Source organism: Melospiza melodia, chromosome 1, assembly GCF_035770615.1.
Source record: "Melospiza melodia melodia isolate bMelMel2 chromosome 1, bMelMel2.pri, whole genome shotgun sequence".
NCBI classification, from domain to species: Eukaryota; Metazoa; Chordata; class Aves; order Passeriformes; family Passerellidae; genus Melospiza; species Melospiza melodia.
The window spans coordinates 43422518-43443750 of record NC_086194.1 but is presented as its reverse complement, the minus strand read 5'-3'; the positions used below and the strand labels follow the sequence as shown (position 1 = coordinate 43443750).

At 43.7% G+C, this 21233-nt stretch overlaps 1 protein-coding gene across 2 annotated transcripts in view; it reads right to left on the bottom strand.

The window, feature by feature from the left end:
- Positions 1–21233, bottom strand: part of SH3BP5 (SH3 domain binding protein 5) — a 49618-nt gene that overhangs the window by 17100 nt on the left and 11285 nt on the right. Inside the window, exons 3-4 of one of the 2 annotated variants that reach the window (XM_063155650.1) lie at positions 20677–20805; positions 1583–1747 (exon numbers count right to left, since the gene is read on the bottom strand). In XM_063155650.1, coding sequence (XP_063011720.1) covers positions 1583–1747; positions 20677–20805 — 294 coding nt within the window. Of the gene's footprint in view, positions 1–1582; positions 1748–10942; positions 10961–20676; positions 20806–21233 lie in introns of those variants that run through there. The other variant, XM_063155660.1, reaches the window with a different exon arrangement.

Here is a 21233-nt window from a genome sequence, read left to right as displayed (position 1 = left end):
TCAGAGGCATTATGGCTTGAGCCAGCCCCCCAGCAAGGAGCTGTCCTGCAATCACTGCCAGCACCCACCAACATCCCCAGCACAACTCCACCAAACACTGCCAGCTGCTGCTCTGGATCACTGGGTTTGCTCGTCTCAGGTGCACACCTCTCACACACTGTCAGGGAACCATCAAGGGTTGTAGAAGGACACAGGGATGCCTTTGAAACAGCCAAGGAAAAGAAGAATTCATTTGTACCCTCAGGCTGCCATTGTTTCTTTTGTCACCCACCCCAACACCAAGTTTTTGTTCTGCCAGCTAGAGAGAGGCAGATGTGATTGCTGTCACTGTCCACCAAAACTCAGCAGTTTAGCAGTCAGGAGCTCTAAGCAACTCCTTAAACACTTCTGGTTTTCTCATCTATCAATTCTGAGAATCAAAACTTATCTATTTCTGGACTTAGTTCATATGGAGCAGGAATTACAGCCAGGAAAAATGACAGCTGGCACACACACACTGCAAAGGTGGGGCTCCCCTCATAAACACAGAGGTCACCACATCTGCAAATACCAAATTATAACAGGGACAATAACACAAACAGTACCCTCGAGTTCATTTTCTCATTGCTATATACCAGGTTTTCTATCTCTCCCCCTACACACAGCAAACATCCTTTCTGTTCCCTTTTTCTTCATCAGGCAGCTGGATTTTAAAATTCACTCTGAAATAGAGGCTTTCTTTCAACTGAGAAGCTTCAGCAACAGAACAGAGCAACTGTTGCACTGAGGGCTGCAAGACAATATGAGCATTGTATGGCATGATAGCATGTTTGGAATAGCAAGCTCAGCTTCACTGGCATATTAAGTACATGCAGAACAAAGGTTTTTAACTTGGATTTTTGGTTCTTTTATGTTAAAAAAAAAAAAAGGTAGAAAGGTTTATTTTAACAGAGAGAAGACAAATGACAGGAAAATTCTTCCTGACATCTGCTAGAAAGAATACTGTCTTTCTTTGTTAGTGCATCTCTTCTGTAGGTTTAAGAAGACTTTCCAAAGGAGGCAGGACCTTGTCTAAATTCCCAAGTTAATCCAGGATAAAGCAGCATGCAAGCTTAAAATGCAACACATGATTTTGAGTAATTCTACATTCAAACACACATTTCTGAAGCAAAGTGACTTGTCCAATGTAGTCCATACAAAGAACAGGTTATACTAAAACTGAAACATGTCCCTGTTTTGCCAGGGTAAACACTTCCATAACACACATATTCAGAAATAGGCATCCCCACGCAATTATTCTGGCACAACTCCAAATGCAGACATGCCTTAAGACATTGTTTATCCCTGTAATAACTTTTTAAAAATTTTCTGTAGAGAGCTACTCCACTAGTTTAGCACCACCAGGCAGAGAACTAGAGCTGTCCCAGAAGCAGCCAAGGCCCAGACCACTCAGGCTTAGGCTTCACCATTTCCATGGCTTCATTTCCTACATGTCAGGTATCTGGACCAAAAGGAAAATCTGGTCTTTCAGAAACTGGGCCTCATACACCACAGGGGAACACAAAGCCTGGAGAAGGCAGGTGCTGGGGCAGGTTGGTGTTACCCTCTGAGTAGCGTGGTTGAGCATCTCCTGCCAGGCCGAGTCAAACTGGCGCTTGTCATCCTCCAGCAGGCGCTGCTCCGCGAGGGAGATGGTCTCCTTGGCAGCACGCAGCACTTCCGTGGCCCTCTGGAAGTCCTGAGTCGCCCTCTGAGCCTCCAGCTGAGCCTAAAGGGGGAAAAAAACGTCTGGGATTAGAGACAAAGGAACTCTCACAGTCACATTTAGAAGATCTATGACACAAATCCCAAGACTTTTACGAAGAGCCACAGCGGCGTCACTGTTTCCCAAACTTTTATTTGAAATGACAGATTTCTCACTGCAGTAAGTCCTGCCAAAGCAGCACTTCCCACCCAAAGAGGCCATTTGCCAAGAAGTTTAATTTATAGCTGATGGCCTACAAATAAGCACCTGGCTGAGAGATAACACCAAATGATGCAGGTTTAATCATTGATGAACAAACCAAAAGAAAGTGAAATAGCCAACTAGTGGCATGGCAAGAATACACTGAGAATGGCATTCCCTGAGTTTAGTCAGGGTGGATTTTTATCTGATATGCCATTAATCACGCTGAGAAAATATCTTGGAGTTATTAGCTTGCTATAAAGAACAAACAATTCTCTGAGATGGTGATTGCTTAACTCTTTGGGTGTTTTTTTACTTCGCTATCGCTGGTACACAACTGGTACACTAAGTCCCCAGCACACAGACAAAAGAACAACCAAGGGAATTTAAAAAAATCTTTACCTGATTTTTCTACATTATGTATTTCACAGATTCTTATTTAAAGGAATATTTTTGAGCTATTTTGCTCAGAAATACAACCCTTCCAATGTAAGCCTCACACACAATTAATTGAACATCCAGCACTGTGTAGAGAGTTCTCATTTACACTTCAATGATTTTTCAGAAATAAACTGGAATTACCCAGTACATACCTATGAAAAACGTCTTTGACCAGACATAACTGACAGAACAAAATAATGAATAAAACTTTAGGTATCATGATATGTACAGAAGGAGTCTGACAATCAAACATGAGAAAGGACTTTATCTTCCTCAGTGTAGTATTCTGTATGTCAAAGTCTTATGAATAAAGGAGGAGGTTTCAGCTTCAAGAAATGGTGATCATTTGGGAAGTGATTAAAAACTCCTGATATAAAATAAGTTGAACAACAGTGTATTTCTCCAGCAAACAGCTGGCTACACCCCCTCAATACCAGTTGCAAACACCTCCACGCTTCAGACACCACAGTTATTTGTAAAGGTAATGGAAAAAACCCTCCCTCCCTGCCCCACGGCAGGGGAGATGGACTCCTAATTTAAACACAAGTCTCAAAAGGAAATAAAGCGCACTAAGTTTCCCTCTCCATGTCCTGAAATAGCAGCAAGCTCTTCTTACTTCCTTTCCTCTCTCACATGGAGGTACTTCACCCCAAGGTAACCATGCAAAAATAGGAATTATGTGTCAGAGGTCCTTCACTTACAAGCTGGAGAGGGAAATAAAAATCATCACAATCAGAGCAGTAATTTCCTTCCAACCAAGGTCCCTGATGCATTTCCTTCTGAAGAGGCTGGTGACGTTTTCCACAGAGAAGTTAATCAAATATCCCCTCTGTTGTTTTCCAGCCAGTTTACACCATATCACCCTGCCTATGGCCTTTGAGAAGAGCCAGGGCACTAAAAGTGTTAATTTCCATGCAGAATTGCACATTCCAAGCACACAGATCCTTTGGGCCAAGGTTAGTGCATGCACAGCATCCTGGTAGAAGTTCAATGACAACATTACAAAAAAACCCACATTGTTACACCTCCTTCTCACCCCAGTCACCAGTTGCCTGCTTCAAATATATTAATACATTTTATAAATTCAGAATAAGCCTAACTGTAGAATGTTTTATTTAGCCACTAACTTACTTTAACCCAGCAAGCACAAAAATTCGCCAATACAAAAAAGCCATCTGAGGATCTTTAAACAAGGCTCAACCTGGGCTTCCAGAAAAGAATACAGCAAAAAGCCTGAATACAGCAAAAAGCTTGAGTGTAGTCCCCAAAATATCTACTGAACTTTCTAAAATCTCACAACTTTCTTTTTTCTGTCCAGTAAGTTTGACCTAGTAAAGGAATCAAATACAAATTAAAGGCCAAAAGTTTCCATAAAAGTAGTTTGAGATGGGATTTTAAGATAGGAAATAAAATGCAAGACTCCAGTGAGAACCTGCACCAAGTACTGCAGAACAATGCTGAGGATGCCTGGAGGAAGAGCAAGACCAATTTTCATGGAAGACTCTACAAGAGGGAGCCAGGTCCCAGCAGCTTCCAGCAACAAGGCTGTGAAGCTTCTGCTGCATGAGCAGGCTTGCCCATGTGAGAAATGAGTTACAAACACACAAAACCAGACTGGAGACCCATTCCAAGCACAGCCAGAACCTTCTCAGCAAGCTACTGCTTTGGAAACTCAGTACAGCCAGATCCCAGGGGCAATGCAAGCACAGAAGTGCACTTTCCTCACCGTAATGCATCAGCACTTGGAAGTTTCTGTTGGCACATGTACCTGGGTCAGGGAGCAAGACATCTGAGCCAGCAAAAAGCCTGCAGAGCATTAGGAGCTGAGATACTTAATCCCCATGGAAAACAACACTTAGTGGTAGCTTGCAGTACTAGCAGCCCTTCTGATGAAGGCCTTAATGGCCAATGACTCCAAAACAGGAAAACTGTCTTTATGATAAAAAAAAAAACAGAAGCCAAATTTACAATTTAGTTAGATTTCTGCTTGCACCTGGACCTGCAGGACAGTGACAGCTGGAGCTGTTAACAGGCAAGCCCACAGCTCCAGGCCCATAATCCATTCCAATTCATGCCCTCTAACTGGGTGGGTAAATGGAAAACTGAAACAAAATCACACCTAAACACTCCCTCCCAGCTGCATTTGTTGAATACTGTTCTGCAGTGGCAATTTGGAAACACTGTTTTGTTTCTGAGCAACATAGTAGTCCAAATAGCAATTTAGCTCCAACAGTTATCTGAAGTCAGTCTCCAGTCTTTAATTTAAGCAGCTTCCTGAAAGTCTGAGAAAGAAAAAAACAAATGCTAGGGTAAAGAATGATACATTTGTCATTAGGAAAACATCAACAGGTCTGTGGCTTTGCCAATGTGAAGAAGAATATTCAAACACTTTCTTTTGTGTTCTAATACAGTTACCCAATAATTAGCCCTCATTTAAAACTGCCTCCAGCACGTACAAGTTGTTCTGCACCATCACCAAGAGGTTGCTCTCAGTCCTAAGCCCACAGGCCACTCCATTTGATGGAAAAGAGAGTACCCATGTTCTTCATGAGATTTTAAAACCACAGAGAAACCAGCAGGAGCTCACCTCTCCATCCAGCCTCTTTATATTGCATATAAACTTCACTACTTTAGACAGCGGCTGTTTCTCTCAAGACTAAAATCCAAAATTCAAATGAACAGCTGAAAACTAGGTTGTCTTCCATCACAAACTCGTGTTTGAGTTGAGTGAGGCTTAGCCTTGGGGTAGAATGAGAGAAAATGTACTAGGGATGAGGACAAAAATTGCTGAGGGAGGCTGGAGGCAAGTAGTATGCCAACTTTCTGCCTGTCATCCATATCACTGGTGCTTGATGGAGTCTACCCAACACAGAAGTGAGGATCTCTTTCATTATAGTCAGAAGAGCCAGCCCAGTGAAACCTCTTTTTGAAAATGAGCAAGTGCTGACACCTTGGGAACTGGGGGACATGTGCCCAGCTCCCACTGCCAGGGTGACAGTGCTCTTGTGGTACATGATCAGTGCTTTCTGCCAGGAAACTCAATTGAGTGCCTTCACCACTGCAGACCCTTCCTGCATCAGTGTAAAGTATAAAATGGGAGTCCTAAAGGAACACAATTAGGCAGCCACAGAGAATGAAGCTGAGGAGAATCCCACTGTCACAGCACATCTGTCACACATTGTCAACACAGAGCATCAGCTCTTCCTGCCATTCTGTTTGTCCCTCCTCTGCAACTCAGTCTTCTACAAGCAACCAGCTACAAACACATCTCCCATGACAGTAAATCCCTTCCTACAACCAGGAGCACATGCACAAGTCCTGCTCTGCCCACTCAGCCCCCTCCCCATGGCCAAGAGCTCTCTTTACACTGCTCTCCACCCTGTGCTGTTCTGCTCAAGTGACCTCCTCTCACCAGCTCATCCATGTCCCTGATCTCCCTGGCTCTGGCAGGCACAGCCCTGAACTTCCCAGCAGCTCCCAAAGACCCAGAAGTGACATGCAGTAGCAGCACTCACAGAAGCAAATCCTGCACTCTGGTATAAAATGTGTCAGCTTAGAAAATAAATTATGCAAAATTAAAGGGGTACTGGCAGGATTCAAAACTGCAAGCTATTAATATATTGCTGAAAGATGCTCAGACCTGACAAATCCCTTTTGGGGGATAAAAGCTGTATCCCCATAGGCATTCCTCTTCTTAGCCCACACAGGGCCTTGCACAGAAGGGAACCAAGCACAACAGACAGATTTATGTTGTCAGCTAGAAATTAAAAAAACACTAGGCCATGGCAAGCTAACAGAAAACAAAACCAGGCACTTTTTAAATGCAGTCCTTCTGGAACTGCCAGCAACATACTGACATCTGCTTGTCCACTTTCAAAGCAGAAAAGTGTGCACTCTAATTATGAAATACAATTTTCTGATTAGTCTACATTAGCTTCTATTGACCCAAACTCTCTTTGTAGTCAAGATCTTGCCCAGTTGCTAATAGAAGATTTTTCCCCACCTTCCCACATATATCTGGAACCTATGACATATCTCATCTCATATTTCCTCTCATCTCTGATTTTTGTTTTTGTTTCTGCACAGTATCACTGCCACTGAAACATGGTACAAAACAGCTATAGCATTCCTCTGAGGTTAGCCAACATCTAATGCACCCTGCTAGGCACAGCTCAGCCCCTGACACGTGAACACACCTGCACACAGCTCACAGCCCAGCCAGGCTTCCCCAAATAGATGCAGAGGGCTCATTTTGTGGAGACAAGCCTATGCAGAATTCCTCCCCTTGGCCAGCCTCATCAGAGGACCAGACCTCAAGTACAGATATTTAATGAAAAGGACATCACAACACAACTAGAAATTTTCCCATTAGAAACATCAGTCAGCAAAGATCAGATATTTTCAAAATTGGCTTGTCATTTATCCAAGTGAATCTATCCCATCCTGCACTGCCAAGGCCTTGACATCCACTTTATTTCAGCATCTCTGAGTTATTGCCAATGAAAGACAGGAACAATTTCTGTTTATGAAATCACCATAAGCTGGAACATGGAGGGAACACACAGCTGCTGGTCAGAACCAGGCAGCAGCACCCCACGTGCCGGCCCAAAGCCTTTGCTCTAGAAAGCACTTGTTTGTTACTGTGAAACCAATGTTTCTCCCACTCATTAATCTTTAAAACAATAGTTTAATGGCCACCAGCAAGCATGTACTTGCTTACTAGCAAATAGATAATGATTAACTGTGTTCCAGTCCCACTCTTCAGAAGGAATCAAGTTTCAGATGTTTTCATTCTGGCCCCCTTTCCTTCTTGTATCAACATCCAACGTTAATTTGCTGTGCAAAGTACAACAGGGAGCGTGTTTTGAAACAGGAACTTTACTCCATCAATCGCCCCCCAGAGCTGCTGTGGCACTGCCTGTCTTCAGGGATCCCTCTGAGTGCAGGGACTGCACCAGGGCACTCTGCACAAGTTTCTGGCAGGAATGGGGACAGCAGGATCACCACTCATGGACCACAGCATCCCCATCTCACCCAGCCCTGCAGCAGATTCAGAGGTTCAGAAGCCCGAGGTGAAGGCAGCTGAGTGCTCACTGCACAGCTCACAGTAACCAGCCACTGAGGGCTGCTACTTCAGCTTCAGTTTTCCTCAACCTGTTTCAATTCAGCTGGCAGGCAGGAACAAGAGCAGCAGCCCAGATGTCAGCACAAGGGCTCACCACGCTCAACACCCAAACAAATAACAACAACCTTGGCACTGGCACAGCTCCATCCACAGCAAAACTGCACATGACACCAAGTCAGAGGAGGTGGCTGAAAAGGCAGAACTTCGGCCTAGATGGACCTTGGGACACTTGAGTGGGCCAAGAGACACTTTACAAGGGGACCTGTGGAGTCCTGCACTTGGGGTGGAACAATGCCACGGTCAGCCCAGTCAAAAGGACGGCACACTGCAACAGGAGTCAGGCTGAGAAAGCTGAGAAGGTGCAGTCTCCCTGGGAGTAATGCAAACCATGTCCTAGGCTAAACTAAGAGGGCATGGCTGCCAATCCTGCAGACAGGTTACACAGAGAGGTTTCAAATCCTCATCTCTGGCAGTCTTCAAGACATGGCAAAGCCATGGCTAATGCAATCCAGCAATGTGACAGTTCTGCTTTGAGCAGAAAGTTGGGATCTGATGACCTCCAAAGGTCCTCAACAACCACTATTTCAATCAAATACCATAATATTTTTCCTAGTTTCTCAAAATCTAAAGAACATTTCTGCAAAAACTCTGCAGTGGTGCTGAATGTTCTCCTAGATACTCAGATACATTTATTTTCCTGAATAAACAGTCTAGTGGTGCAACTGTGGGGGAGGGGGGTGTAAGGGTTCTGTTTGCTTTTTTGAAGGACCATGACCTTTCCTTCCCCTCTCCCAACAGCCTAAAACTCTGGTCCAAACCAGAACTGAAAAGTAGTAAAAACACTCCAGAAACCCCTTCTAGCTATACTTTTCTAAACAACTTCTAAAATCCAAGGCCGTGGGAGTGACCTCATTTTGACACATCTACAAGGCCTGAGCTATATAATCTGTGATGACTGTTTACATCAAAATGTACAGTCTCTCACGAGTCTGAAATACTCTTTAGTTCTTTAAGTAGTTTATTATAAAGCTATATAATTGAACATTAGTTAGAATTTGTTTTTTCAAAAGTAGATTGAAAGATTTTTAACTGGATGGAGAAGGCAGAGGGGAGGAAAAGGTGAAAACAAGCCTTGCTAGAGTTTTGTGAAACACAAACCATTTCCTCCCTGCTGCATAACTAGTGAAATGCCTATGGAACACTAAAACCATGTGAAGTTTAGTCTCTGCTTTTGATTAGGTGTTTTATTCTTATGCTGGGCTTTTTAGTCCCCACATGCATCCACCCCTTCTCTTCTAACAGCCAAATTGTTGCAGAACTGACCTGACTCCTGGTTGTGTGCTACATTCCTATGCAGTCTATAAAAAGGCTCAGGAAATAAGAGCAGACCTACAAAGCATGCTTCCAGAGACATCTAGCTCTGTGCTAAAGTTAGGTGGTATGTGTAACTCCTTTAAGACAGGATCACGAGTGTGTTTGAAGACCCAGAAGGTTCAGGGCACAACCAAGAGCTCATTCATTAGCTGCTGCTTTCACCAGCATGCAGACAGCTGGACTCCTCAAGGCAGAATCCCACCTCCCTTCTTTGGGAGCTGTGGAAGGAAATGGGAAAGAAAATATCTGAACACACAGTTCCCTTCAAACACTGTTAAGGCCAGTCCTGAACTGGACTGCACAATCAGCTGCCAGCCCTTCTCTGTTCTCTGGCAGCTCCCATCTAGGCTGTAACCAGGATCTTGTGAAATGAGGGCAAGGATATCCCCTCTGAGCTGATCACTGCCACTGTGCAGTCATCTGAAACCTGCTGGTCTCCTTGCTGGTTTTCATTGATGTAGCTCCTTGCCTTACAGGAACAGGGAGGTGATGCTCACCTGGGTGCAGAGATTGCATGGCAGACACTACCCCAAGCCTTCTGCCCCTCCTTTGTTTTTCATGTGGTTGTTGAGAGATGCTGGTGTGCTTGGAGTTACTCACACTAATTAACAAGTCTGTGGCACCAGAGCATGACAAATGGCTCAGTCTAATACCATCCAGGCACAGCCTTCTTGGACATTCAGTGCCATCTGCTTCTTAGTTGTGCAGTTGTTTGTGGCCAAAATTATTAAGCTGTTGCTTTCTGGAAGAGGGGATGATAGAATATGTCCAGGTTTTGATTTCAAAGGTAAACAATCTTATTAAGAGAGAAAAACACTGAGGTAATCCTCCCTGCTCTGTGCACCTGCATTCTGAGAGCTTAGGCAGTGAGTCAGCGAGTCCAGGGCTGACAGCTGCCTTCCAGGTTTACAGAGGCTCCACATGCTCGTCTGCACCTGGCAGCAGCCTGCTTTGCTGGAATTAAATATAGAAGCAAGGAACAACTCCCATGAATACACCCTGGAACAGGGACACCGCCTGCATTAGTGGCTTTTTTTAATTACCCAAGATAATCAACATTCAGCAGACACAGATGCAACAGGCATGTTCAGGAGAATCACTGGATCCTTGTCTCATGCAATCACCACCAAAGCAGCAAATGTTTTTAAGCAGAAGTTTCCAGAGTGCTGGCAAGGGACTGGCAGGCTGCTTCTGAAAGCACATCTTGTGCATTCATACTGGCATAAGCACAGACAAGGCATGTGGGTAGGAGTTTCACCTGGCTGATGGGCTGTTCTGGACACGTTCTCCCAGTTCCCAGAAAGCCCCACACCCACACCCTGTCCTCAATACCAGGAACACGCTCTGGAAGAAAGTTCTAGGCTGACCTTGTCTGCCTTTGTACCCTCACAGATACTTTTTAGACAGTCATCCTCCTAAGGGACATGCTGAAGATAACTCTTGACCCTTCAGCATTTTTTTCTAGTCAAATGACACAACTCCACAGCACAGGTGAATAACACCTGCTGCACTTAACCAAAGAAGTTGCAGGCGGTGTCCTGGACTAATGAAGGGCTCAGTCCATTCCTCGAAGGAAATAGCCTAGGTAGCAGCAGGAATAGGGAATATGTCAGTTCCACTTCACAGCAAAGAAATCCTCCTTTGAGAACAAGCCATTAGCACTCTTCACCAAATTAAAAGAACCTACCAGGACAAACCAAACAATAACAATAAAACAGAAACCAAACAACCAGACACAGCTAAAAGAAGTGGACATTTCTCCCACATCCTGGCAGCAAAATTTCTTGTTGAACAGTACAACTTTTTGTTTGCTGCAATTGAGATGTATTTCTTGTAGAAACTATTCATTGTAGAAACTACAATGCAGAGCCATTCCCACATGCTAATTTCCTAATACAGAAATTAGAGTATTCAGATAATTTTTACCAGCAAGAACAGACAAAAGCTGCAAAATTCATACTGTTTTACTAGAAGTCATACCAAAACACATCCAGAAGGCAGTAACCAACATCCATATCACATCTGTTTTGGCAGCAGACCTCAGCATGAGCATTTATCACTCCAAAATAAACTCCCACCTATTTAGACCACTGTACACAGGAAACACTTGGTTGGTTGAAAAAATTCCCCGAAGTGGCAAGACTTGTGCTGCCTTCAGCAGTCATCCCTGAGCAATTATCACACAAAACAGGTAGGCAGGATATCACCCTGACCTCAAGCCACCCAGGCTCAAATGCCAACTACTATTTTTAACAGATGATCCTGTCTGTGGTTTACAATCTCTTGAAATAGACTGTACTAGAGGCCAGACAAAAAAAAAAAATCAGGGAAGAAAATGGTGACAGACAACAAAGCAAAGCAACCTTTTTCCTTTAAACTGTTTTGGGTTTTTTTTCCTGTAGATCAGTGTTCTGGCAATAGCTGTGGAAGTGCTACAGTCACACAAAGGAATGCACAACCTAATCCCTCAGGTTTTTCCAAAATAAAGAGGATGCAAAATGATGTCACTCAAATCTTCATGCAACAGCAGAGGAAAAAGGGATTCTGTTCTATTTTCACATTCCAGGACTCTTTGAGAGCTGCTTACACCTTCCTGCCAGTTCCAGCATCTGTTATTGTATCTGTGTCTAAACATAATAGCCAGACCACCTGTATCACTTCTTCCTGCCTAAATCAGCTGTCATCTGCAAAAAAACCCAAATTTTTCTGCACCAGCCTTCTCCTTGTTTCTCCAAAGAACTGAGGGTATTTCACATCAGCTTAACCCAGTATTCCATTACTTCAGACCTACTTGCACAATACTTTAAGTATTTCACAACAGAAAAAAAAACATTCTTGAAGGTAGAAAAATAATTAGGTCATTTGATTCCCAACAATTAATGGAGAGAAGGTTGAACAGCTATCTGGCTTTGAGCTACTGCCATCCACTATGGCTGAGAACTGATGGAGGCTTTGTAGGGCTGGAGAAAGTGGGAGAAAGAGACACCAAAAGAGAGTAACTTTTTTCATCTCTCCTAGATAAATTCTTCAAAACAGATTAAATTGTATTTTCTTCTACTTCTGCAAAGAAAAGCAGAAGAGGGAAGAATCTCTAATTTACAGAGCAGAGTCAACAAATCTACATGATGGAGCCCTCCAAGGCACATCAGCAAATAACCATAAGAAAACAGTGTTTGTATCAATAGCTTATACAACCATCCTTCAGCAGGATAGTGCTCACACAAACCAGAAATGCAGGGTGTATGAATACCAACCTAGAATAACTAGACCCATATACTGAGGCACAGAGGCTCAGAGAGATACAGGTGATCTAACTTTTAGAGAGGGACATGCACACAGAACTTACTGACACAGGTATTTCAACAAGCAAGTGGTTAAAATTAGTTCCCACTATCCAAACGTGCCAGGAACATTGTACTTGCAGATGATATTGTTACACATGCCACCTCCTCTGCAGGAAATAATAGCAACAGAGCACTAAATTTGAATCAGGTAAGGATTTTTTTCCGTTCATCTGAGAAGCAACGGTTGTCAGTGCTCCCAAACATGGGACAGATTAAGAGGGTAAAAATCTGCCAGCCACACTGACCTACTGTCCTATTGGTAAGGTTGATGGGAAGACAAACACATTAAGGAGCTTTCTTCAAAGATCAGATCTTTGGCATAACTTTCCCAAGCCAACCAGGCAACATCTGTCATCTTCTCAGCAGTTTAAGGACACCCAGTTTGACACACTCCACTACCACACTCTTCAACTAGGTGACAGAACACAAAAGCCACATTAAGTCAGGCTTTAAGTAAATAAATAATGTTAATAAATCAGCCAGGCAAAACCTAGCTTGTTGACGCAGGTAAGTGACCCTGAGTTCCCTGCTTCCTAGGCTTTGTTGCTACTTTGGCCTGAAGGAAAATGCAACAGAACCATGATTCAAGAGTTAAAATACAGTTTTCAGGTTCTAAGCATTCAGGAGGAACAAACAGGGCACACCAAGCACAAGCTCTGTGCAGCAGCAGTGAGACACTGAGCACTGATGGCAGGGCAGTGGCTCCCCACACGCTGCTCACAGGGTTTCAGATCCCAACTGTGCAAACACGACAGGAGACACTCCATCAAACTTTGAGCATGGCAAAACATTTGCTTGACTGAATCCAAAGTACATCCTGCCTTAGAAAAAGCTTACAAAATTCAGTGGGTTCCCTGGTGAAAGTCCAGGAAGTGACTCCTTACCCTCAATAATAAAGTTACAGATTCCCTTGCTTGGCTTATGCCCCCTTCAGCCATGCTTTGTGTGGGAAGGGAGATTATTACAGTGGGAATGCCCTTTGGGATCACAGCAGCGGGAACTCCACATTGCACCACAGGACTGACGTCACATCGACACGGTTTCCCCAAGATTTAATGATGTGTTTTGTAATAAAAAAACCAAAAACATTGCTGGGAAGAAGGGGTTCAGACCCAGAGCAGGCCCACAGGGAGCAGAAAGGTAAAAGGACACACAAAACTTCACAGGCAAACAGGTACAACACACAGCCTCAATGCTCCATACTTTCAGGCACTTCTTGCACAGCTCACCTACGTTTCCTTCCCTTTCCGTTTCTTCACAGCACTGAGCTTCCTGACTGCTCACACAGCAAGTTCCATGTCTCTTTTCCCTTCAGAGCACACCAGCCATCTGTTCCCAGGCAAGGCCTGTGCCAGCCTGCCTCCCTCCCATGCCTGCCACAGCGCCAGCCGAGGCCATCACATCAGCATCCGTCCCACACACAGGCTCCTCAAGCACAAAGCCCCAGTTCAGGAAGGGAGCTGCTCCCCTGCCTCTCCACCAAGTAATCTAAAAATCACAGCCATTCCCACATGGCTGATTTACAGGCCCAGGGAGTAAGCTGCCTCTCACACCATGCACCCCACCTTCCCCATGCAGGCATCATTCCCTCCCATCTCCCAGTGCCAAGAGGCTCCCAGAGAGCCACCGGGGCAGCTGCAGGACAGCATCCTCAGTTCAAAGGGCAAACAGCACAGGCAGGGCACAAACAACACAACCTACACTGCCAGCCTACACTGCTTAGTGCAAAAGGCCAGAGCAGCAACAGCCATCCAAAACACAAATAACACAAAATGCAAAAAAAAAAAAAAATATCCTAGTGATCAGACAAGGGGAGCAGTTTTAAATTAAAAGAGGAGAGATTTGGATTACATGTTAGGAAGAGATTATTTACTCAGAGAGTACTGAGGCACTGTAACAGGTTGCCCAGAGAGTTGTGAATGATCCATCCCTGGAAGTGCTCAAGGACAGGATAGCACAGGCATTGAGCAACCCAGTCTAAGGGGTGGCACCTATGCCCAGGACAGGTGGGCTGGAACTTGTTGATATCTAAGGTCCCTTCTAACCCAAACCATTTCATGATTGTATGATTACTTAAAAACAATAACAGCACTGAACTACAGCCACAGAAAGCAGTCAAGTGCTCTGGGCATTTGGTTTTTTCCTTAAACAGTTGGGAGAATTTGCAGAAGGTTTGTCAAAGTTTATTTTCAAGTCTCTCTATTCCTTCCTTTCAAAATGTGAATCCACATTTTGGATAGTTATTTGGTTTATGAACAGTTAACCAGAAACACTCCTTCAGCCAGGAAAGGTCATCTGGTTGCTTCACTGTAACTGTGCCAATAATTTTGCTTTTTACTAGCTCCATGGCAAGTCTCCAAACAGGAATGCAAGTCTGTCACAGTTCTGCTGACATTTAATTTTTGCTTCTCAAGTTCCTTCTCCCTCCACCTATTTTTTTTTTTTTTTTTTGCCAAGATAAACTTACCAGATTAGACAAATCAGTCTTAACTCCTTGTTGCCCTAAACATGAGCATCAGGACTTCAGCTCCTAAAAGCAGGATGGAGAAGGAGATTCCTTCTCCATCCTACTTTTATGACATGGGAAGTCAATATACTGATGGATAACACATTTAGTGTCTAGGAACAACAGGGAAAGACCTGGATATCTACCACTGCTGGAACTGGACCCAGGAGCTGCCATCCACACCCAATGCTGCCCTCCTTCTCCCAGCAGAGCCAGCTGGTGCTGTGATCCCATTAGCTCTCCCTCACTGAGTGAATTTGGATACAAAACTTGGGTGCTGTGGGAATTGAACTGGCAAGACCAAAGTTTCCAGTTCCTAATTAATCTTTAAGGATGCTCAGCAGTTTTGAACCTTCAAGTTACAAGAATTTAAAAAGCTTTTGTTTCCTGAGCTCAGGAAGTCACCATCTGCAACTTTCCACACTTGCCACACTACTTTCAGACATCTCAAGCTGAACACTTAGCAGCTGAGATGCAATGGCCACCTCAGAAAGTTTTGTTCATTTACTGGCTTGATCTCTACAAAGAAGGGTATCAGTCTCATCTGCTGAGGAAGACTCTTCCAGGTTGGTAGGTGAGCTCTTATCTGCTTACACTCCTCCCACCTTCACCACCAAGTGGCTCAGTTCCTCCTCCATTCCTGTTCTGCAAGATTACAGCAGCTACTTCTCATCCTGACTCACTAAGAATAAAAAATTCACTGAATCACATCAAAACTCACATTTGGGAGAGGAAATAATTTCCCAGTGATAACTGGGCTCCCCTAAGTTTTGTGAAGACAAGCAGAGTGGAGGTGCAGGATCTGAACATCTGAAAGCTCACCTTGAATAATTCTTTATTCTCTCAGGTGGTTTCTTCACACAGATGTGGCAATCCAATTATAAAATATTACATGAGTAAAAGATTATTAGTGAGGTGAGAGAAAGGAGCTCTACAACATAAAAAGTTGCAGTGAACAGGATGGGACAGCTGTCCCTACTTGTCTATCAACTGCACTTCCTCTTGGGTATGCCTGGACACCAATGAAGAACAACCACTGTAAATACAAATTCCAGCAGGTTTTTCCAAGCCTTTTCAGATAAAAGAGTGCTGCTTAAGTATGCCAACAACATGAAAAAAATAATTAGCTGTAAAACTTAGAAGACTGACCCAAGAGGAAGCAGAACATGGATATCCTCCAACATATTGCTGTCAGAACACATGGTACAGGTGGGTACTAGTTCCAAGTTTCTATCTTTGCTAGGTATGACCTAGCATAGATCTTTCACCTATTTTTGCCTGAAGTAAGTTTTCTGACACTTATTTTAAAAGCTAAATGAGGCAGGGGGCAGAAGGGTGAAGGGAATATCACAAAGCAATACCATGCCTCTCCCAAATAGGCTCAATACTGAAGTTCAGCAAAGCCTCCTCACTCCCAATCTGAGCCAATAAAACATAATCCCTCACCCTGCCACAAAACCAAACCAACCAAACCAGCCCACCACCAAACAAAAAACAACCAACAAAAAAGAACCAAAAACAAACCAAAACAATGCTGAAACTCAATTAAAAACAATACTCCCAGGGCTTTTAGTCAGGTTAGGATCAGTAAAAATACATGGATTGTTTTATTTGTGGGGGTGAGAATACACTTTTCTCAGATTATTTTTCCAGCAGAAGCAAAGCAGAAAGGCACATCTCCTGCTCAATTTGTCTATGGGCTCACAAGTGATGATGTATGGACAGCAGTGTTTAAATGGCACCTCTCACCCAGTGACCCCAAAGTGCTTTTACTTCCCTTAATGAACTCAGCTTCACAGCAGCTTGACAGCTTCATTTTACATGGGAACTGAGAGAGAGATGAAGTCATTCATCTGTGCCATGCTGCAGCACAAAATCAGCCCCTGCCAGCCCAGTGATTTATGCATCAGACCACACTTGCCTTTGCACAGCATCCTGTCACCAGGGAGGTAGCACACTTCCCATCCCTGTCACTTGCTCAGGCACCACTGTGAACACCATTGCATAGGCACTTTTCAGCCCCAGCCCTGCAAAATGTTAAGTCAAGAGTGGCTTAAGACACTCCTTACCTCAGAGACTCAGCACTGCTCTTTACATTATTAATGTTTCCTGGCAACTTCACCCTTCTTCCCCATTAGCTTTGGGTAAGAAAAGTCTCATTCTTTGACTAGACAACTAGGGAAGCAGCTACTAGTGAAAAAAAAAAACTAAAAAAAAAAAAGAAAAGAAAAAAGAATAAACCACCACTCAAACCAAACAAACATGGGAAGTTTGATTTTCTGAACATTTAGAACCTGGGCCATCTTCTGGATTACAGGAATTTCATATTGCTACAATGTGGGCATTGCTGGTGTACTTGCACACATCCTCTACATGCCTAGGTTCTTCCATTGAACATGGGCATTACTGCTTAAGTTAAAGAACAACATGAAAAGACAAAAATGTTCTCACAGCACAAGTACTTCAAAATTTGATTTAACAACAAATTTGGATCAAAATAGGTAAGGTTTTGTCTGCAATCAACACAAAAGGCCCACTGCTGTACCAAATGAGGAATTACAACAGTTCTGTCTTGGCAGAAGTTACATGAAATCTCCTTGAACAAGAATATGAGTTAGATTTCACTTGAGTCTCAGCAAGAACCAAATATTACTGCTTTGGTACCAACAGACAGCATCCTGACTCTCTGTGCCACCATTTCAGGAGGCAAAGTACTCAGACTAACACCATGGGACCAATGTTCTGGTGAAGCAAAGTTTCACCCCGAGACAGGCCAAGCCATGGCTCTCTTGGCAAACATTCCACAAACAAGATCCTACAGGACCTTTGCATAGGAGAGTTAATTTGCTTTGAGCTCCCTATCTTCTGCCAACACAGGATTGCACAAGATGGGGATAAGGGTGAGTAGACAAAAGGGCTCAAGATCCTAAAGCTTCTCCAGTGTTTTAAAACTTCAGTTGGTGACCTGGTTTTTGGTGACCCCACATCACTGCCCTCATAAGTTTTGAATGGGTTTTATCTTAATAGATGAAACATGTATTCATGTATTTCCAAAAGAGACTTGTGCTGGTGCCATGTGAAAGCAAACTCCTCAATGTGACTTACTACAGCTTGCATTAGGTAACTTACCCTGCAGCTGACACCTTAAACCCAAGTAACTCTGGACAACTCCTGCATTTCTGCCAAACTAAGAGTCATCAATTATGCAATTCTGTATTTCCAAAAGGCTTAAAATTTACAAGGTCATAGTTTTACTTCCCTTTAGTGAGAACAACAAACAGGAATTTACACTTCCCTTTCTCTTACCAGTAGAGTCACTCATTTTTCCCCTATTGTTTAATTAAAGCCCTTTCAGCCCTCAAGAACCTTGTTCCTGTATTTCTGGAGGCAGTCTAATGGCTCTAAAATAAGTGTAAAGAAAAGAGGAGGAAGACAATTCTTCATAGGCTAGATGTTATTATTAATTAAAAAAAAAATAATAACAAGGTCTTCCCATGATTTCTCTACGGTTTAGCAAATCAAAGTAAAAAGAGAAATGCAAACTGGCACCTAACCATGTTAATACTCTGGTACATTCCTTCAGTTTCATATTTCCTTACCTATTCTGCCCTTCTTCATACTTTATTATAGTGGATTTGCTCCTAGTTATGTGGAATTTTCTAGATTAAATTAAAACTAGAAAAACTCTTTAGGCAGATGCTTTACTGATGACTGGCACCAATCTTTCCAATCTTCCAGCTTCCAGACAGATTCACCATCATTCGATGCTTGCATTCCTCTTGGCCCTCACATTTTCCATTTTAAGATGTTATTAGATAAAGGGCAAAAGGGAAACCAGAGACCATCTTCTATCTCTGCTGAACAGATACAAAGTAAGAACTCTGTTCCATGACCAGATTCATTAAACAAAATGAAAAAAAAGGAAAATGAGTGGTTAGAAGGGCAAGCCCTGCTTTAAAATAAAATGCTGTCGAGGAATTAAAACACAAATGAATGTGAAGCATTCATAAATGGGATAAACAGCATTTAAATCTAGCTAGTGACAGAATGGATTGGGGAAAAAAGTACTGTTCCCTCTAACAAGCCTACTGCTGGAGCAGTGATTCTACTGACTTAAGGAACTTCAGGAGCTCGGGTTTCTTAGTGGTCTTGCAAAGTACCTTTGAACCAGAATGACTGAATGGATTTCAGGGGTAGCAGAGACGTAACAATACAAAACTCCATTTCCAGAACATAAACTGCTGCCAGCTTCAGGGCAGAGAGCAAAGTTTGCTGCCCTGAGTTTGTGATGTTACAAACCTCAAAGTCAATTGATCTTCTGATGTTTTATTTTTGTACTGCAAAGTGTGTGCTTCTACCATTAACTCTTCCAAGTGTAACTCCTGAAGTCCTATGCATGCTGTGCCTTACCCAGCTATTTATAGTAACAGAAGTATAAGATCATGCTCAGGGCAGGGTGGCAGGGATTGTTTTTCCAAATTGCACATAGTAGTTTACACAATCACTAACTCTGTAGCTCACCACTGCTTTATCCCTAGACACACCATAGCCCTCAAGAGCAGGGTTTCAGAGCACTTACAGATGAGAGGCAGATACTTCAAAGCACAACAAGCAGGGCAGTTTATCTCTTTGCCACGCTGCTTCTAGTCTGCAGGATTAAGCCTAATACTCCCTACACCTCATCCCCATCACCTGAGACAATGCCTCCAGAACAATGCTATGCAATTTAAAGCAACCTCATCCCCGTCACCTGAGACAGTGCTCCAGAAGAATGCTATGCAATTTCAAACATCAACACAGTCACATATTACCTTGCATGCCACATCCCATCAACCCAGTTCCTCTTTCACCAACCTTCAAGGAAATGAAGCTTGTTCATTCCTCCCTTTCCTGTCGCTGTTCTGAGGACACATTCTCTTCCCTCCCCTTCTCCTATCCTGAGAGTTTACTCTGCCTCCTGGCACACACCTACTCTACTTTTCTCATCCCTCTACCTACTTCTATGAACAAAATCCTTCTGCAGTTTTCCCATATTTCACAGATGCCACCCCATCTCTCACTCTCCCCTTGAACACAGTCACATCCCAGCTACCCAGCCACAGATGCCACCCCACACATCCTTCCAGCCAAGCACAGAAGTAGCAGCTCCAGGCAGTTCTTCCTGACTCTTCCTGCCTCAAGAGAAAACAGAAATAGCAACCAAGAACATGCTTCCCTTGGGGAAAAAACCAAAAAGCCTCAGCCACCAGCAAGCCCCACCACCACAAACACCCAGCAGAAGCACTGCCTAAGCCACCACACACTCAACTCTCTGCAGCTTCCTCCCTAAAATGAGATGCTGCCTGACATGTCACAAGCTTTCTGGCTTTCTCTTCATCCAGCAGGCCACACTCTTCCCTCCACACCTCATCCTTCCCTGAGCTCCACAGGCCTATCAGTAATCAAGCAGTAGTTGGGGCATGGGAAGTAAGGCCCTGATGACAGAGAAAGCCAAGCTCAGTTTGTGCCCAAACCAAAACACTTTAGAGACACATTTAGCACTTTCCTACTTCAGCACAACCCAATCAGCACCAGACCCTGCCCCACTCCAGCCTTTTTCCCTGCAGCTTCCAGCTGCAGCCATTGAGCTGCTGAGCATTTTGGTTTAAGAAGAAAAACCACATACACAATGTCTACACTGTATTTTCAAATAAGTACAACTACTGATAGGACAGAGCTCTGAAAGGCCATTTATTATGAGAGAAGAGAGCAAGTCTTTTGCTATTGTGTCTGCTGTAGCTGTAGTGGGTTTGAAGAGCATGTGCAGCTGTGGCTGTGAAGAAATCCATTTTGCCACTGATTCCCATGCAACTGAAGGCACAGCCCAGGGTCAGCCAAGTGCATGTGCCGAGGATGTTATTAATAGCAGGGAAGCAACACCACCAGTGTGTGCCCACAAGCTGACAAGGCAGAAAGCTCTTACCTGCCTGGCCACCCTCCGAGCTTCCCAGTAAGGTTTAGAGTCTTCTACAGCTTTTCCAATCTTCTTGACCAGCTCATCCAGTTTTACTGTGGCCTCCACCAGCACAGAGCGGAACTTCTGGCGCGCATCCTTCAAAACGGTGCAGGAAGGGAAGAAAGGACAAAGGCAGATTAGAGCTTTAAAAGTTATTTCTACCTGTTTGTTCCTACCTTCAGGTTCCTCTTTACATTCACACAGGAGTTGACACATTCAGAACAGTCACTGGCATTTGGATTAAGGCAGAATTTTTCAGCAGAGGAACCCTGGAACCCAGAGCCAAATCCTAAAGCTGGCATCCTGGACACCAAATCTTTGTTTTTCAGTGACAGCTTTTATACAAAGCCTACAACAGCCTGTTCTAGATGTTACCTCTGGCAGGGTTTCTCAGAGAGGAATTGTTTGTAAATTACTCACTCTGTGAGGAGGCAAACAGCAGTGAAACAAGTTCTGAGAGGGACTTCAATGGCAAAGACATCTCACATACATAAAGCTAGAATGCTGCTAGCAGGCAGGCCAAA